This window comes from Pongo abelii, chromosome 8, assembly GCF_028885655.2.
Source record: "Pongo abelii isolate AG06213 chromosome 8, NHGRI_mPonAbe1-v2.0_pri, whole genome shotgun sequence".
NCBI lineage: Eukaryota > Metazoa > Chordata > Mammalia > Primates > Hominidae > Pongo > Pongo abelii.
The window spans coordinates 57,402,253-57,420,465 of record NC_071993.2 but is presented as its reverse complement, the minus strand read 5'-3'; the positions used below and the strand labels follow the sequence as shown (position 1 = coordinate 57,420,465).

The window sequence follows — 18,213 nt, the reverse complement described above, 5'->3', positions numbered from 1 at the left end:
AATACAAAAATTAGCCAGGCGTGGTGGCACATGCCTGCAATCCCAGCTACTTGGGAGGCTGAGGTGGGAGAACTGCTTGAACCCTGGGGGGCAGAGGTTGCAGTGAGCTGAGATTGTGCCACTGCACTCCACCTGGGTGACAGAGTGAGAGTCTGCCTCAAAAAATAAATAGGCTGGGCGTGGTGGCTCACGCCTGTAATCCCAGAACTTTAGGAGGCCGAGGCGGGCAGATCACAGGGTCAAGAGATCGAGACCATCCTGGCCAACATGGTGAGCCCCATCTCTACTAAAAAAAAAAAAAAATAGCTGAGTGTGGTGGTGCGTGCCTGTCCTCCCAGCTACTTGGGAGGCTGAGGCAGAAGAATTGCTTGAACCCGGGAGGCGGAGGTTGCAGTGAGCCAAGATCATGCCACTGCACTCCAACCTGGTGACAGAGTGAGACTCCGTTGAAAAAAAATAAAAAATAAAAATAAATAAATAAAATAAATAAATAGGGAATATTATCTCTTCACAGAGGTGTCATGAGGATTAAACAGGAGGCACAATGGCACTCAAATCATTGTTCCTTTCCCTCTTTGCATCAGTTATGAAGACTTTCAAAATAAGAGCCAACATTTTTGAGTGTTTGTGCCAAATACTTCACTTACATTATCTTATCTAATCCACTCAAAACCCCATGAGTTCAGTACAATAATTATTCCCATTATACAGATGAGAAGGTTGAGGCCTTGAGAAGTTACACCACTTGCCCCAGGTTTGAACGTTTCTTAATAGAGTTGGGATTTGAACCCAGCTCTTCCTTTATTCAGAGTCCAATTTTGTAACCCCCATGGCACACTGGCACTCAGTAAGATGTGGTCTAAGATGATGAATGGACATACTATCCACAAGAAGAACAGGAAATCACTTAAGAAAAAGCCAACTGTGGAAGAGTTATGGAGGAATGCGTACACTTCTCAGGAGGGGTGAAAGCTTTGTAAACGGGATGGAGCTTTTCTAGAATAATCTAGAGATGTTCTACAGCCAGTGTAGTAGAACTGTAGCCCCTTTGGGCCTAGAGAGGACAGCTGCCCTGGTGAAGGAGCACAGAACCTGACCCACTGTGCCTCAGCTGTGGGATGCTGGCTGGGCCCTTCACCTCTTTGAGTCTCAATTTTCTCATCCACAAAACAAAACAAAAAGATAATAATAGTTCAACTTCTGAGGGATTTTGTGACGATCAGTTTCATTCATTGATGAACTGATTGATTGGTTAATGCGTTCATTCCCTATATATGTTTTGGATATTGACTGTGTGTCAGGCATTGTGCTGGGAGTGCAAAGAAAGCTAAGATGTAGTCCCTGACATTGAGATACTTGTAAATAACACCATCCATGTGAAAATGCTTGGTAAATTGCAAAGCATCATATCGATAATATTTAATAGCATTATCTCCTTGGTTGGGGGTAGGGAAGGAGGAGGAGGAGGACATGCCCCAATAAAGTAGTTCAAATACTGTTTATAGTAGTAAAAACTTGTTGTCAACACAAATGCCCCATGGCACAAGAATGGCCAAGCAAAGAAAATTCTATAACTCTTAAATACGTTGGACCCTCATTCTTCCAAACTAAGCATAGATGTTTGGAAATATGGATTGTTTTCTCTTTGGGGCTTGATCTGTTTGGTCTATTGGGGTGACAGAAGCAGAGGAGACAATCTCCCTGCAAAAGGTTGATGACAATTCCAGAAAGTGTTTGCAAATCAAACCAGCACAAGATGGTGTCTAAGCCTGGGTCCGAACAACATCAATGCAATGATTGGAAAATGGAAAACTATCAGTCATGTAACTGAGTATTTCATCTGTGAGATGACAACCAACCAATTAGATTTCACCCCCTGCTCCTGCCCACTGATTTGGGGTTTGTGTTGGCTTTGGGTCCCCTCTGCCCCCCTGGGTGCGTGGTTTTCACTCTGCTTTTCATTTCAGACTACATCAATCTGTTCAGCACCAAGTGCCATGGCTGCGATTTCCCCGTGGAGGCTGGCGACAAGTTTATCGAAGCCCTGGGCCACACTTGGCACGACACCTGCTTCATTTGCGCAGTATGTCTCTAGCTTGGGGCTCTGGCTTTCTGAGAAGAGGCAGGAGGGAGGAAGTGGGAGCCAGATGACCAACCTCTACATACCTTGCCACGCTAGCTTTCTGACACCCTGATCATTTTTAAAAGCTGGCAAACACCATGATGCCTTGATACATCACAGTCGAACTAAGTTTTTTTCCTAATAATTATTTATAAACCAATGTGGCTTTGTTACTTTCCATTTCATTAAGGACAACAGAGTGTCCCAGGGTTTGGCAAACCAGCGGCTTGTCTCACCAGCAGTGTTGTCAGTGGGCAAAAGCAGCAGATGATGCTTGGCTTTGAGAGGGGCAGTTGGCTTCCCATGGTTATATGTCACTTCAGATACGATGGAGTGACTTGAAGGTTTTCCCCTCCGAATTGTTACCCCAAACACTAGATTGGAGCTGACTAATCCTATGAAAAGATGAAAAGCTGAGATAGTGTTTCTCTTGGTAGAACCTTTGGAAAGCAAGACTGAGTACCATTTTATTTTCCTAAGTGGTCCTTTCCTGATATATAGCTGCCAGGAGATAAGCCCTGGATTAACTATTAACTGTGTGCTACTTATTTCTGCTGAACAGCCGGGTCACTTTTAGTATGAGACTGGCATTTTCCTTCTGAGGGTTTTGGGTTGGGGTGGGCATATGATGGTGAGCCTACAGACATTTAGACTCTGAAGGAGAGGTAGGAAACAGTCATCCCTGAGAAAGCCCCCTAATGTCAATCTGTCATTGCCTAATCTTGATTTGAGAATTTTTTTTTTTTTTTTTTTTTTTTGAGATAGAGTTTCTGCTCTTGTTTCCCAGGCTGGAGTACAGTGGCATGATCTCGGTTCATTGCAACCTCCGCCTCCTGGGTTCAAGCGATTCTTCTGCTTCAGCCTCCCGAGTAGCTGGGACTACAGGCACATGCCACCATGCCTGGCTAATTTTGTGTATTTTTAGTAGAGGGGATTTCACCATGTTGGCCAGACTGGTCTCAAACTCCTGACCTCAGGTGATTCACCCACCTCAGCCTCCCAAAGTTGTGGGAATACAGGCATGAGCCACCACGCCTGGCTGATTTGGGAAAATTAAGACACCTCTACTATTTTTTTTTAACCAGAGTGTCTCAAGGTAAATTTTGGAAATGTATGAAATATCTGTACAGTTTTTACTTGAATAATTTTTATAGACTTCTGACATAGGATGACCCTAGTCATAAAGTTTACGGCCATATACTTTTGGTTCCACACTTCGTTTCCCTACCCCACCATCTGTGGGACGCACTGTATTCACTCTGTGTGTTGGTTTGCTAGGGCTGTCTTGACGAATTACTGCAAACTGATGGCTCAAACAACAGAAATGAATGCTTTCACAGTTCAGGAGGCCAGAAGTCCTAAATCAAGGTGCTGACAGGAGGCCATAGTCTCTCTCCGAGCTACTAGCGGTTGCTAGCAATCCTTGGCATTTCTTGGCTTGCAGCTGTGTAACTCCAGTCCCTGCCTCCATTGTCACAAACCTGTCTCCGCTCTGTGTGTGTCTTCACATGACATTCTCCTCTGAGTGTGTCTGTCTCTGTGTGGGTCTCCTTTTTTTTTTGAGATGGAGTTTCACTCTTGTTGCCCAGGCTGGGGTGCAATGGTGCGATCTCGGCTCACTGCAAACTCTGCCTTCTGGCATGTGAATTTTGTGGAATACAATTCAACCCCTTAACACTCTGATTTTCTAGCTCTTTGAACAGATTCTCTAGTTGTCTTTTAGGGTGTTTTAAACACATCCCGTCCAAAAAGAGACAATGATGTAAGTATACTGGCTTTGGGGTTGTCCCCTACAGAGTCATAGCTCCCCTGTGTCAGGCACAGCACAGGGCTCTCTGAACCTTACATTCAAGCCATGGCTTGTCTAGTCCTGAGGCACTGCCTGCACGTCTGGTTACCCAGCTTCTGGAAAGATCCAAGAGACTTGGGGAAGGTCCAGGAAGACAGTGGCACAGAAGGCCTGTTTTCCATGGGCAGGCTGATGAGAGGTCTGTGTCACATGCAGAGGGAATCGTGGCAAAGGCGAGTGTGGGTCTGCTTCTGCAAGCCTCGCAATTTCAGCTGAGTCACAACAGCAAAAGTCCAAGAGAGAGACCAGAAGAAGCCGTAAAGCTTGGGGTGGCTAAGGCTGATATTACAAATAAGTTCCAGAGAGTGAAGTCCAGCCTGTGAGAGGCCCATAGCACTGCCCTTTGGAGGATCAACATGGAGATCGTTCGTTCTCCCTCCAAACCAGCCTGCATGATACTCACTGCTCTGTCAACATATAGCAAAGTGGAACATGGTTCTTTTTTTTTTTTTTTTTTTGAGACAAAGTCTTGCTCTGTCGCCAGGCTGGGGTGCAGTGGTGTGATATTGGCTCACTGCAACCTCCGCCTCCCAGGTTCAAGCAATTCTCTGCCTCAGCCTCCTGAGTAGCTGGGATTATAGGCGCCCGCCACCACGCCTGGCTAATTTTTGTATTTTTAGTAGAGACAGGGTTTCACCATCTTGGCCAGGCTGGTCTTGTCTTGAACTCCTGACCTCATGAGCCACCCACCTCAGCCTCCCAAAGTGCTGGGATTACACAGGTGTGAGCCACCACACCCAGCCGGAACATGGTCTTAACATTGGGAAGAAATCTTTTGATTGGAAAACTTTGAGGGACTTGAGGGATTTTTTTTTTTTTTTGGTCCTCTTTCTGTCACTTCATATTTCCAAATCACTTTTGATGAGCATGTATTTTCATGTAACTTCCAAAAAATTAGTAAGAGAAAGATCTGGAGTAGCTCTCCCAGCTGATGTGCTGTTTTCTCACCAGTGAGCTCTCAGGATAGCACATTCTTTAGACTAACTCAGTTTACCAAATATTCCTGGCATTTGGGCAGTACAAGAGTGTTCCAGAACAAGTCTCTACCCTGACAGAATCTAGAATCTTGAGAGGTGAACAAAGCAACAGATGTGAGCAATTCAAAAGTAGAACAGGACAGTATCCCTCAAGTCCAAAGCATATAAAGTAAAGGCTGGGAGCCTGAGAAGTGCAGTGTGGGTCAGGGTGAAAGTTAAGCTTCTGTCTGGCGTCGACACTTGAGTTCCAATGGAAAGGGTCCGACCTTAGTGGAGGAAAAATGTCTTACCCATCCCTCTTTTGCTCTAAGTCTTGCCCTTCCCCACTGGTGTGGGTATCAGGTGGGGATGGGCGGTGATATAACTTTTGTAGGCAGACCTAGGGGCTGCTGCAGCTGGCCTAGTTTATTACCCTAACTCTGCTGGGACTTGCAGTCAGCACTGTCCATGGTCGCCACCCTTTTATAGCCAGGCCCTGATGTCACCCAGCCACAGAGCCTGGGGGTTGGACCATCCCTGTTGCCCCCTGTGCTGGGTAGGCAGAAGGCCTCCTCCACCATGAAGCCACCTTGCACCAAGAAGACACTGGGCACAACTCCCTATGAGGGTTCCCACCCTCAGCCCCATCTCACCTATGAGCCATCTTTGAGGTTCTGTCCCTTTCTCATTTGTTGGTCTTCAGTCCCTGGACACCTTCTCTCCCCAGCCTGACTCATCCCGAAGTTCTCACAAGCAACCAGCATTGTCCCAGTCCAGGTATGGTCTCCCAGCCACAGCTGCAGTCATTGACAGGCTGACTCATTCCAGAGATGCCTTTCTGTCTTCCCTAAAGCCCATTCTCACCAGTTAGATCTTGGGTGTCCATCTTTTTGCGTAGTCTTTAAATTGTCACCAGCAGCTTGAGGCCTCCACACGAGCCTGATTATACTCAGCATCACTGCATCCATCTGGGATGTTTTCAAACACTTTTGCAGCTCATTGGCTCCCAGGACCCATTGGAAGCCCTGTGTGATCCTAGGTATAATGTCCCCAACTGGACCATCAGAGCCTTGCACATGGGGCCAGCGTGGTGCCCTTTTCCTTTCCAACTCTCTTGGACTGAATACATGCATATTGCCCCAAGCTCAACTCGGGGGTGATTTCTCTGTCTCCATGGGGGATACCTGTATGTGGAGACTCCATGTGCACTCCTCCTGATGTCAGTGTCCTGGAGATGGCTCCCAATTCTGCCCCCCAGCAGGGATCTTCACTGCCCTCTCCTAGGCTGGGACCCATGCCAGCCAATGTGACTTCCTGGCAGACTCTGACCTACTGGCATATTGCCAACCCAGGGCCCAGCTTACATACTAGTAGTCCAGCAAACTCAGAGGACTACGTCTGTACAAACCCATGAACCCAGATCAATTTCAAGTAAACACAGCCCCTTTCTTCTATGGGGTACGGGAAAAATTAGCATAGAACTGGAGTCTTACAGACATGGACAGAGATTCCCAGCCTACAACTTACTAGGTCTGTGACTTAAGGAAGACTTATGGGCCCTCTGAGCCCCAGTTTTTTCAGCTGTGAAGTGGGAGAAAGGCATACCTACCTTATAAGGTTTTCATGAGAATTAAATGAGCTGCTGTATATAGAGTGTGTGGCATCCTGCTTGGTCCACGGTAGCCCCCACAAATATTAACTAGTTCTCTTCTTTCTGGGATGCCTCCAGCCTCAGACTATATGTTGTCATCATGGGGATATAGAATTTCATCTCTTGGGCTGGGCGTGGTGGCTCACACCTGTAATCCCAGCACTTTGGGAGGCCAAGGCAGGTGGATTGCTTGAGGTCAGGAGTTTGAGACCAGCCTGGCCAACATGGTGAACCCTGTCTCTACTAAACTACAAAAAAAATTAGCTGGGTATGGTGGTGGGTGCCTGTAATCCCAGCTACTAGGGAGGCGGAGACAGGAGAATTGCTTGAACCCGGGAGGCAGAGGTTGCAGTGAGCTGAGATCGCGCCACTGCACTTCAGCCTGGGTGACAGAGTGAGACTCCGTCTCAAAAAGAAAAAAAAAAAAAAGAAAAAAAAAAGAATTTCACCTGTTTTGTTTTTTTGTATATTTCTCTGCATACTTTTCCATATCTACCTTTTTTTTTTTTTTTTTTTTTTTTTTTTTTTTTTTTTTTTTTTTGAGATGGAGTCTCGCTCTGTCGCCCAGGCTGGGGTACAGTGGCGCGATCTCAGCTCACCGAAACCTCCGTCTCCCAGGTTCAAGTGATTCTCCTGCCTCAGCCTCCTGAGTAGCTGGGATTACCAGTGCGCACCACCACACCTGGCTAATTTTTGTATTTTTAGTAGAGACAAGGTTTCACCATGTTGGTCAGGCTGATCTCAAACTCCTGATCTCATGGTCCTCCTGCCTCAGCCTCCCAAAGTGCTGGGATTACAGGCATGAGCCACCATGCCTGGCCCATCTCTCTTTTTAAATGGTGGCATTCCATTAGAAAAATACACCATGAAAATTTACTGAATCATCTCCCTATTGAGAGAAATTTTAGTAGTTTTCAGTTTCTAGTTGAGCACAGGTTGTTTTCTTGTTCTGCAGAGTTGCTTCTGCAGGATAAAATTCTCTAGCGTGGCATTACTGGGTTACAGAGTAGTCACATCTCAATGGTTCTTGTTCAACATGGCCAGATTCCCTATGGAACACTGAGCTCACTCACGTGTCTCTAGCAGTGCACGAGTAGGCCTTGTTCCTTTTTGGCATTGCTGATTTTTGATTGAATACTTTGGGTTTTTTTTAAGCTTTTTGGCTACAGGCATGTTAGGTTAAAGGTGACAGCCCATTGAGGTTTTTTTGTTTTATTTGTCTTGCTAGATTAATATGTGTCTAGTGGTATCTCAGGGCAGTTTTTCTTGTAACTTTTTAAACTAATTTTCTTTTCTTTTTTTTTTTTTTGGTAGAGACAGAGGCTCACTATGTTGCCCAGGCTGGTCTCAAACACCTGGCCTCAAACGATCCTCCTGCCTTGGCCTTCCAAAGTGTAGGGATTACAGGCATCAGCTACTGCGCCTGGAGTCAGGGGAGTTTTAATTTGCTTTTTCTTTAATTATTAGTGAGTACAATCTTCTCTGATGTGTTTGTTAGTTTACTAATGATTTTCTTTAGATGTGAATCCTCTCTGTGGTATATTGACTTGTGAACTTGTATTGACTCTTTATACATTTTGAATAGCATGAATTGGTCAGCTTCAGAGTGTATATTTTCCCTATTCCGTTAAATTTAATTAATTTCATTTGATTTTATTCTGTTCTTCAGGAATCTTAGTTTTTATATAGTCCAACTCATGTACTCTGCTTCCATCGTTAAGAATTCATAGTGGGAGAAATAGGCTGTTGCCTTTTCTCTAGAATGCATGGGGCAAGGCTGTTTGTTTGTTTGTTTGCTTTAGACAGAGTCTTGTTATGTTGCCCAGGCTGGAGTGCAGTGGCACAATCACAGCTCACTGCAACCTCCGTCTCCCGGGTTCAAGAGATTCTTCTGCCTCAACCTCCCGAGTAGCTGGGATTACAGGCGCATGCCAACATGCCCCTGGCTAATTTTTGTATTTTTAGTAGAGATGGAGTTTCGCCATGTTGGCCAGGCTGGTCTCGGACTCCTGACCTCAAGTGATCTGCCGGCCTTGGCCTCCCAAAGTGCTGGGATTACAGGACTGAGCCACCGCACCTGGCCAGGGTGTTTTCTTAAAAAAGTGATTGAAATCTGCTCATGTCCTGCGCCACGTGGGTCTCATGCAGGTCTGTTCTCTGCTCCAGGTCTGCCATGTGAATCTGGAGGGGCAGCCGTTCTACTCCAAGAAGGACAGACCCCTGTGCAAGAAGCATGCACACACCATCAACTTGTAGGCGGCCAAGGCCGCCTGTGCTGACGAGGACCGGAGCTGCTCCTGCTGCTGGCAACAAAGGATTTGGGAGGCTGATGTTTCTTCTGAGGGGAATGGGGAGAGAGAGGAAGCGACTGAGCCCTTTGGAAGTATAATTTTAGGTTTTTTCTTCTGTACACAGATTGTGTATTTGCATAGTTCAGACTAGGAGCCAAATGAAGACTCAAAACCAAGCTAGTTATTAATCCAAGACTGGAATTGTACTTCAGACATTTAGAGCAGAATTCCAAGAACTCAAAAGTGAAAAGCAACAAGCAGCTTTCCCAAAGCGATACACTTGCTGTGGTCACCAGAGGAGGACAGAGCTCAGAGCAGCTGTGGAGAATCTGAAGCATTCTGCGGAGTTCTTAAGCGCTCCCCTGGCAAACAAATTGAAGTGCCAAACAGCACTCGCTGCAGGGTATTTTTAGAGTCATAGCTGAGAGCTTGTTAGCTAAGACCCATTGGGCTTTCCTCACCAAAAAAGGAAGTGTTATTCCATTACTAGCGTCATGGAGCTACCACTGCGCATCAGACTTCAGACCTTGAACAAACTTAAAACCTTCTAATGGGAGCCCGGACGTCCAAAGAGATGTCTTCTGGGAGCCACTGGGCAATTGCCAGGGCTCCAGGAAGGGCTCTGGCTCAGGTTGCAGACAGCTGAGAAAAGATGGCCCTGTCAGCCACCCTCTCTCAGTCTGAAACATCCAACATCCCCAGAAGGCTTAGCTCCTTTTTGAATTGTGATGGGAAAGTAGAATTGGGTTTTTCCAGTTTTGCTCTGTGGTGTGTGAGAGATTTTTTTAAGGCTTTGGGTTGTCTTTGGCCTTTGTTTAGCTTTAAGGGTTCGTTAGCATGAGTGTCCAGTCGTGTGCATGAATTTCACCCCAACCTGTGACTGCTCACTTATGACGTCTCCCCCAGTACCCTCCATCTCAAATAGGCTTGGTGGCCTATGGAACAGAAGAGAGACAGAGAGACAGTGTCTGAAACAGGATGGCAGAATAGGCTCACATGCCCAAACTCTGGGTGGGGAAGAGGAAACTTACTTTCTGCCACCCTCAGTAAGAACACACGAGGAGGCAGGACCTCCCACCTTCAGGTCTGCATCATCCTTTTCAAATGTTCCTTTAAATGCAGCACACTGAGTTTGTACAATTGTGTTAACTGCTGGAAGGAACAGATGCACTGATATATATGCATTTGTTGTTTTGGCCAATATTTTGAAAATGTATGAGCTGAGTTGATCTAGCTATTATTTAAGTATTTATTGAAGTAGAGGGGCCTTCAAACTACTTTATAGTAGCGATAGTTTGAGTTAGGTAAGCATCTTAAAGCTATTTGGTGATAAACAAGGCAGCTTAGATTCTGTGGTTGGAAGCAGTGTAGTCGCTTTCCTTTTTAGGAAGCCCTGTTAATATGCTCGTCGAAAACATGGCATTGAAGCAGGCAGTTTGTGTGGATGTTTCTCACTTGAGCACGATATTTAGGCTCTCTTCCAACTCACTCTATTCTGTCCTCACTCCTGTTTTGGATTTTTCTCTTTGCACGTTTGAAATGTTTTATGGGAATGTATTAGAACTCTTTTCTTCTAAGGACTGAGACTTCCGGGGGACTTCCATCTTACCTGAGTGTCTCTTCTCCATGAGGGAGAAGGAAGCAGCTAGCTGTGTCCCTAGCTGCAGGAAGCCCCTATTTTTTCCAAGCACAAAGCCACCAGTCTCCCCCAGGGAGCACCAGGGAGGGACATGGATGTGCTCCTGCCACAGGGCCCTTCCTACCTTTGGATCTGTGAGGAGGTGAATACAAAGCAGCAGGCAGAGTAAAATCTGCTGGGACTGCCTGGAGATTTGTCAGGAGTTGCAGACAAGTACCTTGGAGCATTCTGTTATTTTTGGAAAGTTCAAATATGCAGGGACAAGGAGGTTGCTGACTGTACTGACAGGCTCTAAGTCGTTTTCTCCAAAAACTATCTATTCAATTATCAGGGACTGGTCTTGAGGAAAGAAAAAAAAAAATGTTCCCAGAATTCAGTTTCCAAAATCTTTTTTTAAAGGTTTTACACACACACATACACACACACACACACGATCATTAAAAAGTGTATGATCATTAAGAAGAAAAGTAAAATATCTCAAAGGACAGTTTCACCACCGTCCTTTATTGAATCAATTTTTCTACATTTCAGAGCACGTGTAGATTCTGAGGGACTCCTATTTGCCAAAAAGACAAAACTAGCAAAAAAAAAACAAAAAAAAAAACAACACTTAAAAGGTAGCAGGAAAAGAAGGTAGTTTTGAGTGTGGTTCACTTAGTGTCTGTGAGTCTGGTGTAGTGTCAGGAGTAAGGCTGTGTCTAGCTCAAGTTTACATTGTGGATGTCCTACAACACTAAACAAAATTTTTCATAATCCATGGTGGGGAGCACACTTTGGAGCTACATTTCTTGTCTCCTCATTGTTGACATTAATTTAACATTTATAGGCCAGGCGCAGTGGCTCACGCCTGTTATCCCAGCACTTTGGGAGGCCAAGGCAGGTGGATCACCTGAGGTCAGGAGTTTGAAACCAGCCTGGCCAATATGGTGAAACCCCATCTCTACTAAAAATACACAAAATTAGCCGGGTGTGGTGGCAGGCACCTGTAGTTCCAGCTGCTTGGGAGGCTGAGGCAGGAATCTCCTGAATCCTGGAGGCGGAAGTTGCAGTGAGCCGAGATCATGCCATTGCACTCCAGCCTGGGCAACAAGAGCAAAACTCCGTTGCAAAAAATAAAAAAATAAAAAAAAAAATTATAACCACAACTTTTTGCAATGGAGTGACTTATATCTGCAGCTTATATCTGCAGTGTTTGTGTTAGGAACCTAGCTTTTATAATGTTAACTTTTTAACTCAGTATTCTGACTTTGGGATTTTTTGTTTTGTTTTTGGAAAGATTTCAGAAGTGGAATGTAGCCTGTTAAAGGTGTGCACAAAAATATTTTGCATGTGTTTTTTTTTTTTTTTTTTGCTTGTGTGAATTCTACTTTTTAGCAAAAATAAAGCCCCCCAAAAGATGTGCAAATACAGATTTTTCTGTGTAAAATTTTTCATGTCACATCAGAAGTAGCTTACTTCTATATGGCCACAAATAAAAGTTGGAGAATTCTGTGGGAATAAACACAACTTGCCTGCCCTGATGCTCAATAGCAGTGTAATCACCATGTTTAAACAGACAAGGATATGTGAATAACACGAATGTTCTGCATACAAAGGGAATTACCAGGCAAATAATAAACTGAAGACCTCGTCTGGCATTATATTTTCATAAAGTTTTGTTAACTTAGCTACTTGGTGGTAAAATATTTCCAATTAATTTATTTTTATTCTGCTCTAAATGGCTTCATTTCTAGAAAAGTTGCCATATTTCCTCTTACATCATTTGTTTTCAAATAAGTCAGAATAAAATCCTCTCATAGAATTTTTTTTTCTTTTTAATAATGAAGACCCTTCTGAGGGTACGTTTAACAAAATCAAACTCATTCTTTTTCCAGGTATTCTGTTTCTAGGAATTACTGAAAAGTAAAGGGAAGTTGTACGTACCGTATTTGATTTTTAGCATCTGAATCAGACTTTGAAAGAGCTGTGCAATTACAAACAGAAATCACATCTCATCATGTTAGTACTTCTTAAAGCTATAACAATTTTAAAAATAGATGATGGAGAAGAAAAGGCTCCTACACTCACTCACACACACACACAAAATACTAATAGCCCAGAAATATTAACCAAAAATTAGAATTTGGTATAATTAACTTGTACATAATTTCTGCCCTCCTAAGGATTTGTGGACAGAATAAATATTGTTTGCTTATTTGCTCATTCATTCTTTCAACAAATATTTATTGAGCACCTACTAGTGACATGAACAGGCACTGCTCTGGACACTGACAACACAACAGTGAGTACAGCAGACAAAAACTTCTGCTCTCGTGGAGTTTACATTTTTTTTTTGACTTTTTTTTTGAGACAAAGTCTCACTCTGTCTTCCAGGCTGGAGTGCAGTGGTGCAATCTTGGCTCACTGCAACCTCCACCTCCCACATTCAAGCGATTCTCCTGCCTCAACCTCCTGAGTAGCTGGGACTACGGGTGCCTGCCACCACATCCAGCTAATTTTAGTAGAGACAGGTTTCGCCATGTTGGCCACGCTGGTCTCGACTCCTGACCTCAAGAAATCTACCTGCCTTGGCCTTCCAGAGTGCTGGGATTACAGGAGTGAGCCACTGCACCCGGCCAACTTTCTTTTTTTCAAAAAAAAGTTATTTATTTTTATTTATTTTATTAAAAAATTTTTTTTTGAAACAGAGTCTTACTCTGTCACCCAGGCTAGAGTGCAGTGGTGCAATCTCAGATCACTGCAACCTCCGCCTTCCGGTTCAAGTGATTCTAGTGCCTCAGCCTCCTGAGTATCTGGAATTACAGGTGTGCACCATCATGCCCAGCTAATTTTTGTATTTTTAGAAAAGACAGTGTTTTGCCATGTTGGCCAGGCTGGTCTCAAACTCCTGACCTCAAGTGATCTGCCCGCCTCGGCCTACCAAAGTGCTGGGATTATAGGCATGAGCCACTGCGCCCGGCCTGCTTTCTTGTAAAAACAATTTATTTTATAACTATGAACTTCACTGTCTGATCCTAGTTAAGCCTCTATTAACACGCATGTGAAGGGTTATCTGAGAATAAAGATCATGGGTTAATCTATCTACTGAGCTTGTGAAATAAATCCTGCCGTTAATTTTGTCAAGGCAATCAGTGACTTTCTGAGCCATCGGACAGAATGTCTTCAGTTCAGTGCTGTCCTCTGAGCCTCAGGCTCATGTGTCCAGATTTTGCCTCACTGCCTCACGCGGATGTCCCACAGCCACCCAAGCCCACCTACTTCATGGGTTGCATGGTTGGCCATCTGTATGTGCTTCTATCCTTTCTTCTGATACAGACCCTGCCCCTTTAGGTGCAGTGATTAGTTCAAGAAGTGGGTTTGTGAACCAAGCCAGAACAATCAGAATTCTTCTTCCCTGAGACTGTTAAAACCGGATCTTGGAGAGAGATTCTCTTCTCTTACTGGTGGCTGAGCTGGAAGAATGAGTTCAGCAGGCCCTCTGTTCCCTCTCGTGTGAAGAAAGTCTGTTTACTCTAGGAGAGAAAGAAGCCAACAGGCACTGGAAAGCAAAGAGTTGAAATGAGAGAGACGGAGTGTTCTGCTAGTGTGACGGCTCCTGGATCTTGTCATTCCCAAGGCTCCACACTTATCTTTTCCTTGGTTTGCTCAATTTCCCCTTGATTCTTTTTTTTTTTTTTTTTTTTGAGACAGAGTCTCACTCTGTCGCCCAGACTGGAGTACAGTGGCGCCATCTTGGCTCAATGCAACCTCCACCTCCTGGGTTCAAGCAGTACTCCTGCCTCAGCCTCCCAAGTAGCTGGGATTACAGCCATGCACCACCACACCTGGCTTATTTTTGTATTTTTAGTAGAGATGGGGTTTCACCATGTTGGCCAGGCTCATCTCGAACTCCTGACCTCAAGTGATCCACCCACCTCAGCTTCCCAAAGTGCTGGGATTACAGGCATGAGCCACCGCACCTGGCCTTCCCTTTATTCTTGACCTTGTTTAAATTGGGTTTCTGTCACTTGCAACCAAAAGAATCTCAACTAATACAACATCCAATGCCAAATTCAGGATGTGACATTCTGTCATCCATGCTACAGCTTCAATAAGTATTAAAACAATAAGATGTGGTTTCTATTTGTAATTGCACAGCTCTTTCAAGGTCTGATTCAGGTGCTAAAAATCAAACATGTTATGGAAAACTTCCTTTTACCTTTCAGTAATTCCTAGAAACAGATTACCTCAAAAAAGAATGAGTTTGATTTTGTTAAACGTAGTACCCTCAGAAGGGTCTTCATTATTAAAAAGAAAAAAAAAATGCTGAGAGGATTTTACCCTAAACTTACTTGAAAACAAATGATATAAAAGGAAATATAGAAATGAAGCCATTTAAAGTAGAACAGAAATAAACTGAAATATTTGACCACCAAGTAGCCAAGCAAACCTTTATGAAAATATAATGCGAGATGAGGTCTTCAGTTTATTATTTGCCTGGTAAATTCCCTTTGAATGCAAAACATTTATGTTATTCATATATCCTTGTCTGCTTAAACAAGGTGATTAAACTTCTATTGAGAAGGCCTTCAAATAATCCACCATCCATGCTATCCTATCTGAACATGCATGCTAAATAAATGCAGAATGCTTACAGTTGTAACTATAATTTCAAGACAAATCCCACATGCCTTCTGACTGAATCTCTTCCATAGAGGAATTCCAGGGCTGCCACTGACTTAGTTCTCCATCCTCCTAGCCAACCTGCTTCTCCTCTTGTATTCTTTCTTTCAGTGAATTGTAGGCACCACCCGGTCATTAAAACTAAATATCTGGGAGCATCCTAGTGTCTTCTCCCATATTGCTCTGACAACAAATAATTACCACAGGCTGCCCATGTACTTCCCGAACTTGTCTTGAATTTGTTTTCTCCTCTCATCCTCAAGACTCCTGCCTTTAAAAAACATCTCTCCTCTGCATCATCTCAACAGCTTCCTAACTGATCTCCTTGTCTCCATTTTGCTCAGTATCCAGCCCCGAATCCGTTCCCATTCAGGATCTCTCCAAAAATAAATCTGACCATCTAATGGACCTGCACAACTTATAAATGTCTTCTCATTATCCCTCAACAGAGCCCAAACTAACCTGCATTTGCAAGTCCCATATGCCAGGCCGCTGTGTCTCTCCAGCCTCACTTCTCAACCGCAAGTGCTACCTTCTCATGATGCGCCATCGTCCTGGCCACAGCGGGCCGCTGTTCCCACCTCGGTATTCCCAAAACACTCCTGTATTTTCACATTATTTAAAAACTGTCTGTTTACATAGAAATAACCATTTGGGCTGGGCTCTGTGGCTCATGCCTGTAACCCCAGCACTTTGGGAGGCCGAGGAGGGTGGATCACCTGAGGTCGGGAGTTCGAGATTAGCCTGGCCAACATAGTGAAACCCCATCTCTACTAAAAATACAAAATTAGCCGGGCGTGGTGGCGCATGCCTGTAATCCCAGCTACTTGGGAGGCTGAGGCAGGAGAATCACTTGAACCTGGGAGGCGGAGGTTGCGGTGAGCCGAGATTGCACCATTGCACTCCAGCCTGGGCAGCAAGAGCAAAACTCCATCTCAAAAAAAAAAAAAAAAAAAAAACAATGGAAATAACCAAAGAATGCCATAATTGTTATTGCTTAGCTGAGAACAGAGTGCTGTTTTTCACAAGCAAATTCTATTCAAAACCCCAAATATTTTATTAAGTAAATTCTTACAGAATACCTTTCCATTTGCAAATCAGTTATTCCCTTTATCTAACTCTGGTTCAAAGTCTAGTTCTCGCCTTTTTCCTTCTGCTTGTTTAAATTGGGTTGCTATCACTTGCAACCCAAATAATCTCAACTAATACAATGTCCAGTGCTGAATTCAGGATGGGTATTATCCTGAATTCAGGATATCCTGAAAACTATTTCAAATAGAAGCACTGGGAATGCTGGAGAATCCCAGCATTTGTGGAAGAAGAATAACTGCAAGGCATCCCATGTGTGCCTGGGGTAGAAAGAATGCAAGTGGTGACGGCAGCTCTATCTTGCATGTGGTCACCTCCACATCCCTGCGGAACCCCTCTCATCCTACTTGTGACTTTCTGGTGAGCTGCAGGAGAGGGAAGCATTGTAGAAAAGTAGATACAAATTGGAGAAGGGCCTGACTCAGCCTGGAATCCAGTGTTTTGTGGGGCCATCTTTAAGAAAAAGAATATATTTGGGAGGCTGAGGTGGGTGGATCACCTGAGGTCAGGAGCCCAAGACCAGCCTGACCAATATGGTGAAACCCTGTCTCTATGAAAAATACAAAAATTAGCTAAGTGTAGTGGTGTGCGCCTGTAATCTCAGCTACTCAGGAGGCTGAGACAGGAGAACTGCTTGAACCCGGGAGGTGGAGTTTGCAGTGAGCCAAGATCGTGCTACTACACTCCAGCCTGGGTGACAGAATGAGACTCCACCTCAAAAAAAAAAAAAAAAAAAAAAACGGAAAAGAAAAGAAAAAAAGAATATAAAATTAGCTGGGCATGGCAGCATGCGACTGTAGTCCCAGCTATTCTGCAGGCCAAGGTGGGAGGATCGCTTGAGCCCAGGAGATGGAAGCTGCAGTGAGCTGTGATCACACCACTGCACTCTAGCCTGGGTGACAGAGTGAGACCTTGTTAAAAAAAAAAAAAAAAAAAAAAGCTGGCAGGCCACGGTGGCTCACGCCTGTAATCCCAGCACTTTGGGAGGCCAAGGTGGGCAGATCACGAAGTCAGGAGTTCGAGACCAGCCTGACCAACATGGTGAAACCTCGTCTCTACTAAAAATACAAAAATTAGCCAGGCATGGTGGCATGTGCCTGTAGTTGCAACTACTCAGGAGGCTGAGGCAGGAGAATCACCCGAACCTGGGAGGTGGAGGTTGCAGTGAGCTGAGGTTGTGCCACTGCACTCCAGCCTAAGCAACAGAGTGAGACTCTGTCTCAAAAAAAAAAAAAAAAAAAAAAAAAAGAGAAAAAAGAAAAAGACAGAAAAGAAAAAAAGGGGTTACAGTAACTGCAAACACCAAATTGACTATTCATTTAGAATGAGGACAAAATCACAACAAATGAGTGGAGTCCCAGAACTCTAGGTCACTTTCTTCTAAAACCTACTTAGGCAAGTTATCAGAAAAGCTTACATAACAATGTTCCCTGGGCTGGGCGTGGTGGCTCACACCTGTAATCCCAGCACTTTGGGAGGCTGAGGCAGGTGGATCACCTGAGGTCAGGAGTTCGAGACCATCCTGGCCAACATGGTGAAACCCCATCTCTACTAAGAATACAAAAATTAGCCGGGTGTGGTGGTGCATGCCTGTAATCCCAGCTACTTGGGAGGCTGAGGCAGGAGAATCGCTTGGACCCAGGAGGCAGCGGTTGCAGTAAGGCGAGATCGCACCATTGCACTTCAGCATGGGCAACAAGAGTGAAACGTCGTCTCAAAAAAAAAAAAAAAGTTCCCTGATTGCAAACTAGCTTTCCCTCTCAACCTAAAATATTCCAGCAACTCTTAGCACCCATGGGGGTCTTTGGAAGTGAGGGAGGAGCCTTGAAGTTTAAGCTGCATTAGTTTCTTGGTAAAGCTACTCTAGACTCAGGTCAATAGAATAAAGGACACAGCCATTTTGGGATCCTGATTCCCTGGTTCATGCTCTATGTTAGGAATTGGCAACATTTGT

General features: G+C 44.4%; 1 protein-coding gene across 1 annotated transcript in view; it reads left to right on the top strand.

Moving 5' to 3' along the window:
* LOC100451245 (melanopsin) overlaps positions 1-11,115 on the top strand; it is a 122,658-nt gene extending 111,543 nt beyond the window's left edge. Inside the window, exons 25-26 of the mRNA XM_063727587.1 lie at positions 1,968-2,083; positions 8,745-11,115. Coding sequence (XP_063583657.1) covers positions 1,968-2,083; positions 8,745-8,834 — 206 coding nt within the window. The 3' untranslated portion in view covers positions 8,835-11,115. The remainder of the gene's footprint in view (positions 1-1,967; positions 2,084-8,744) is intronic.
* Positions 11,116-18,213: the final 7,098 nt, after the last annotated feature.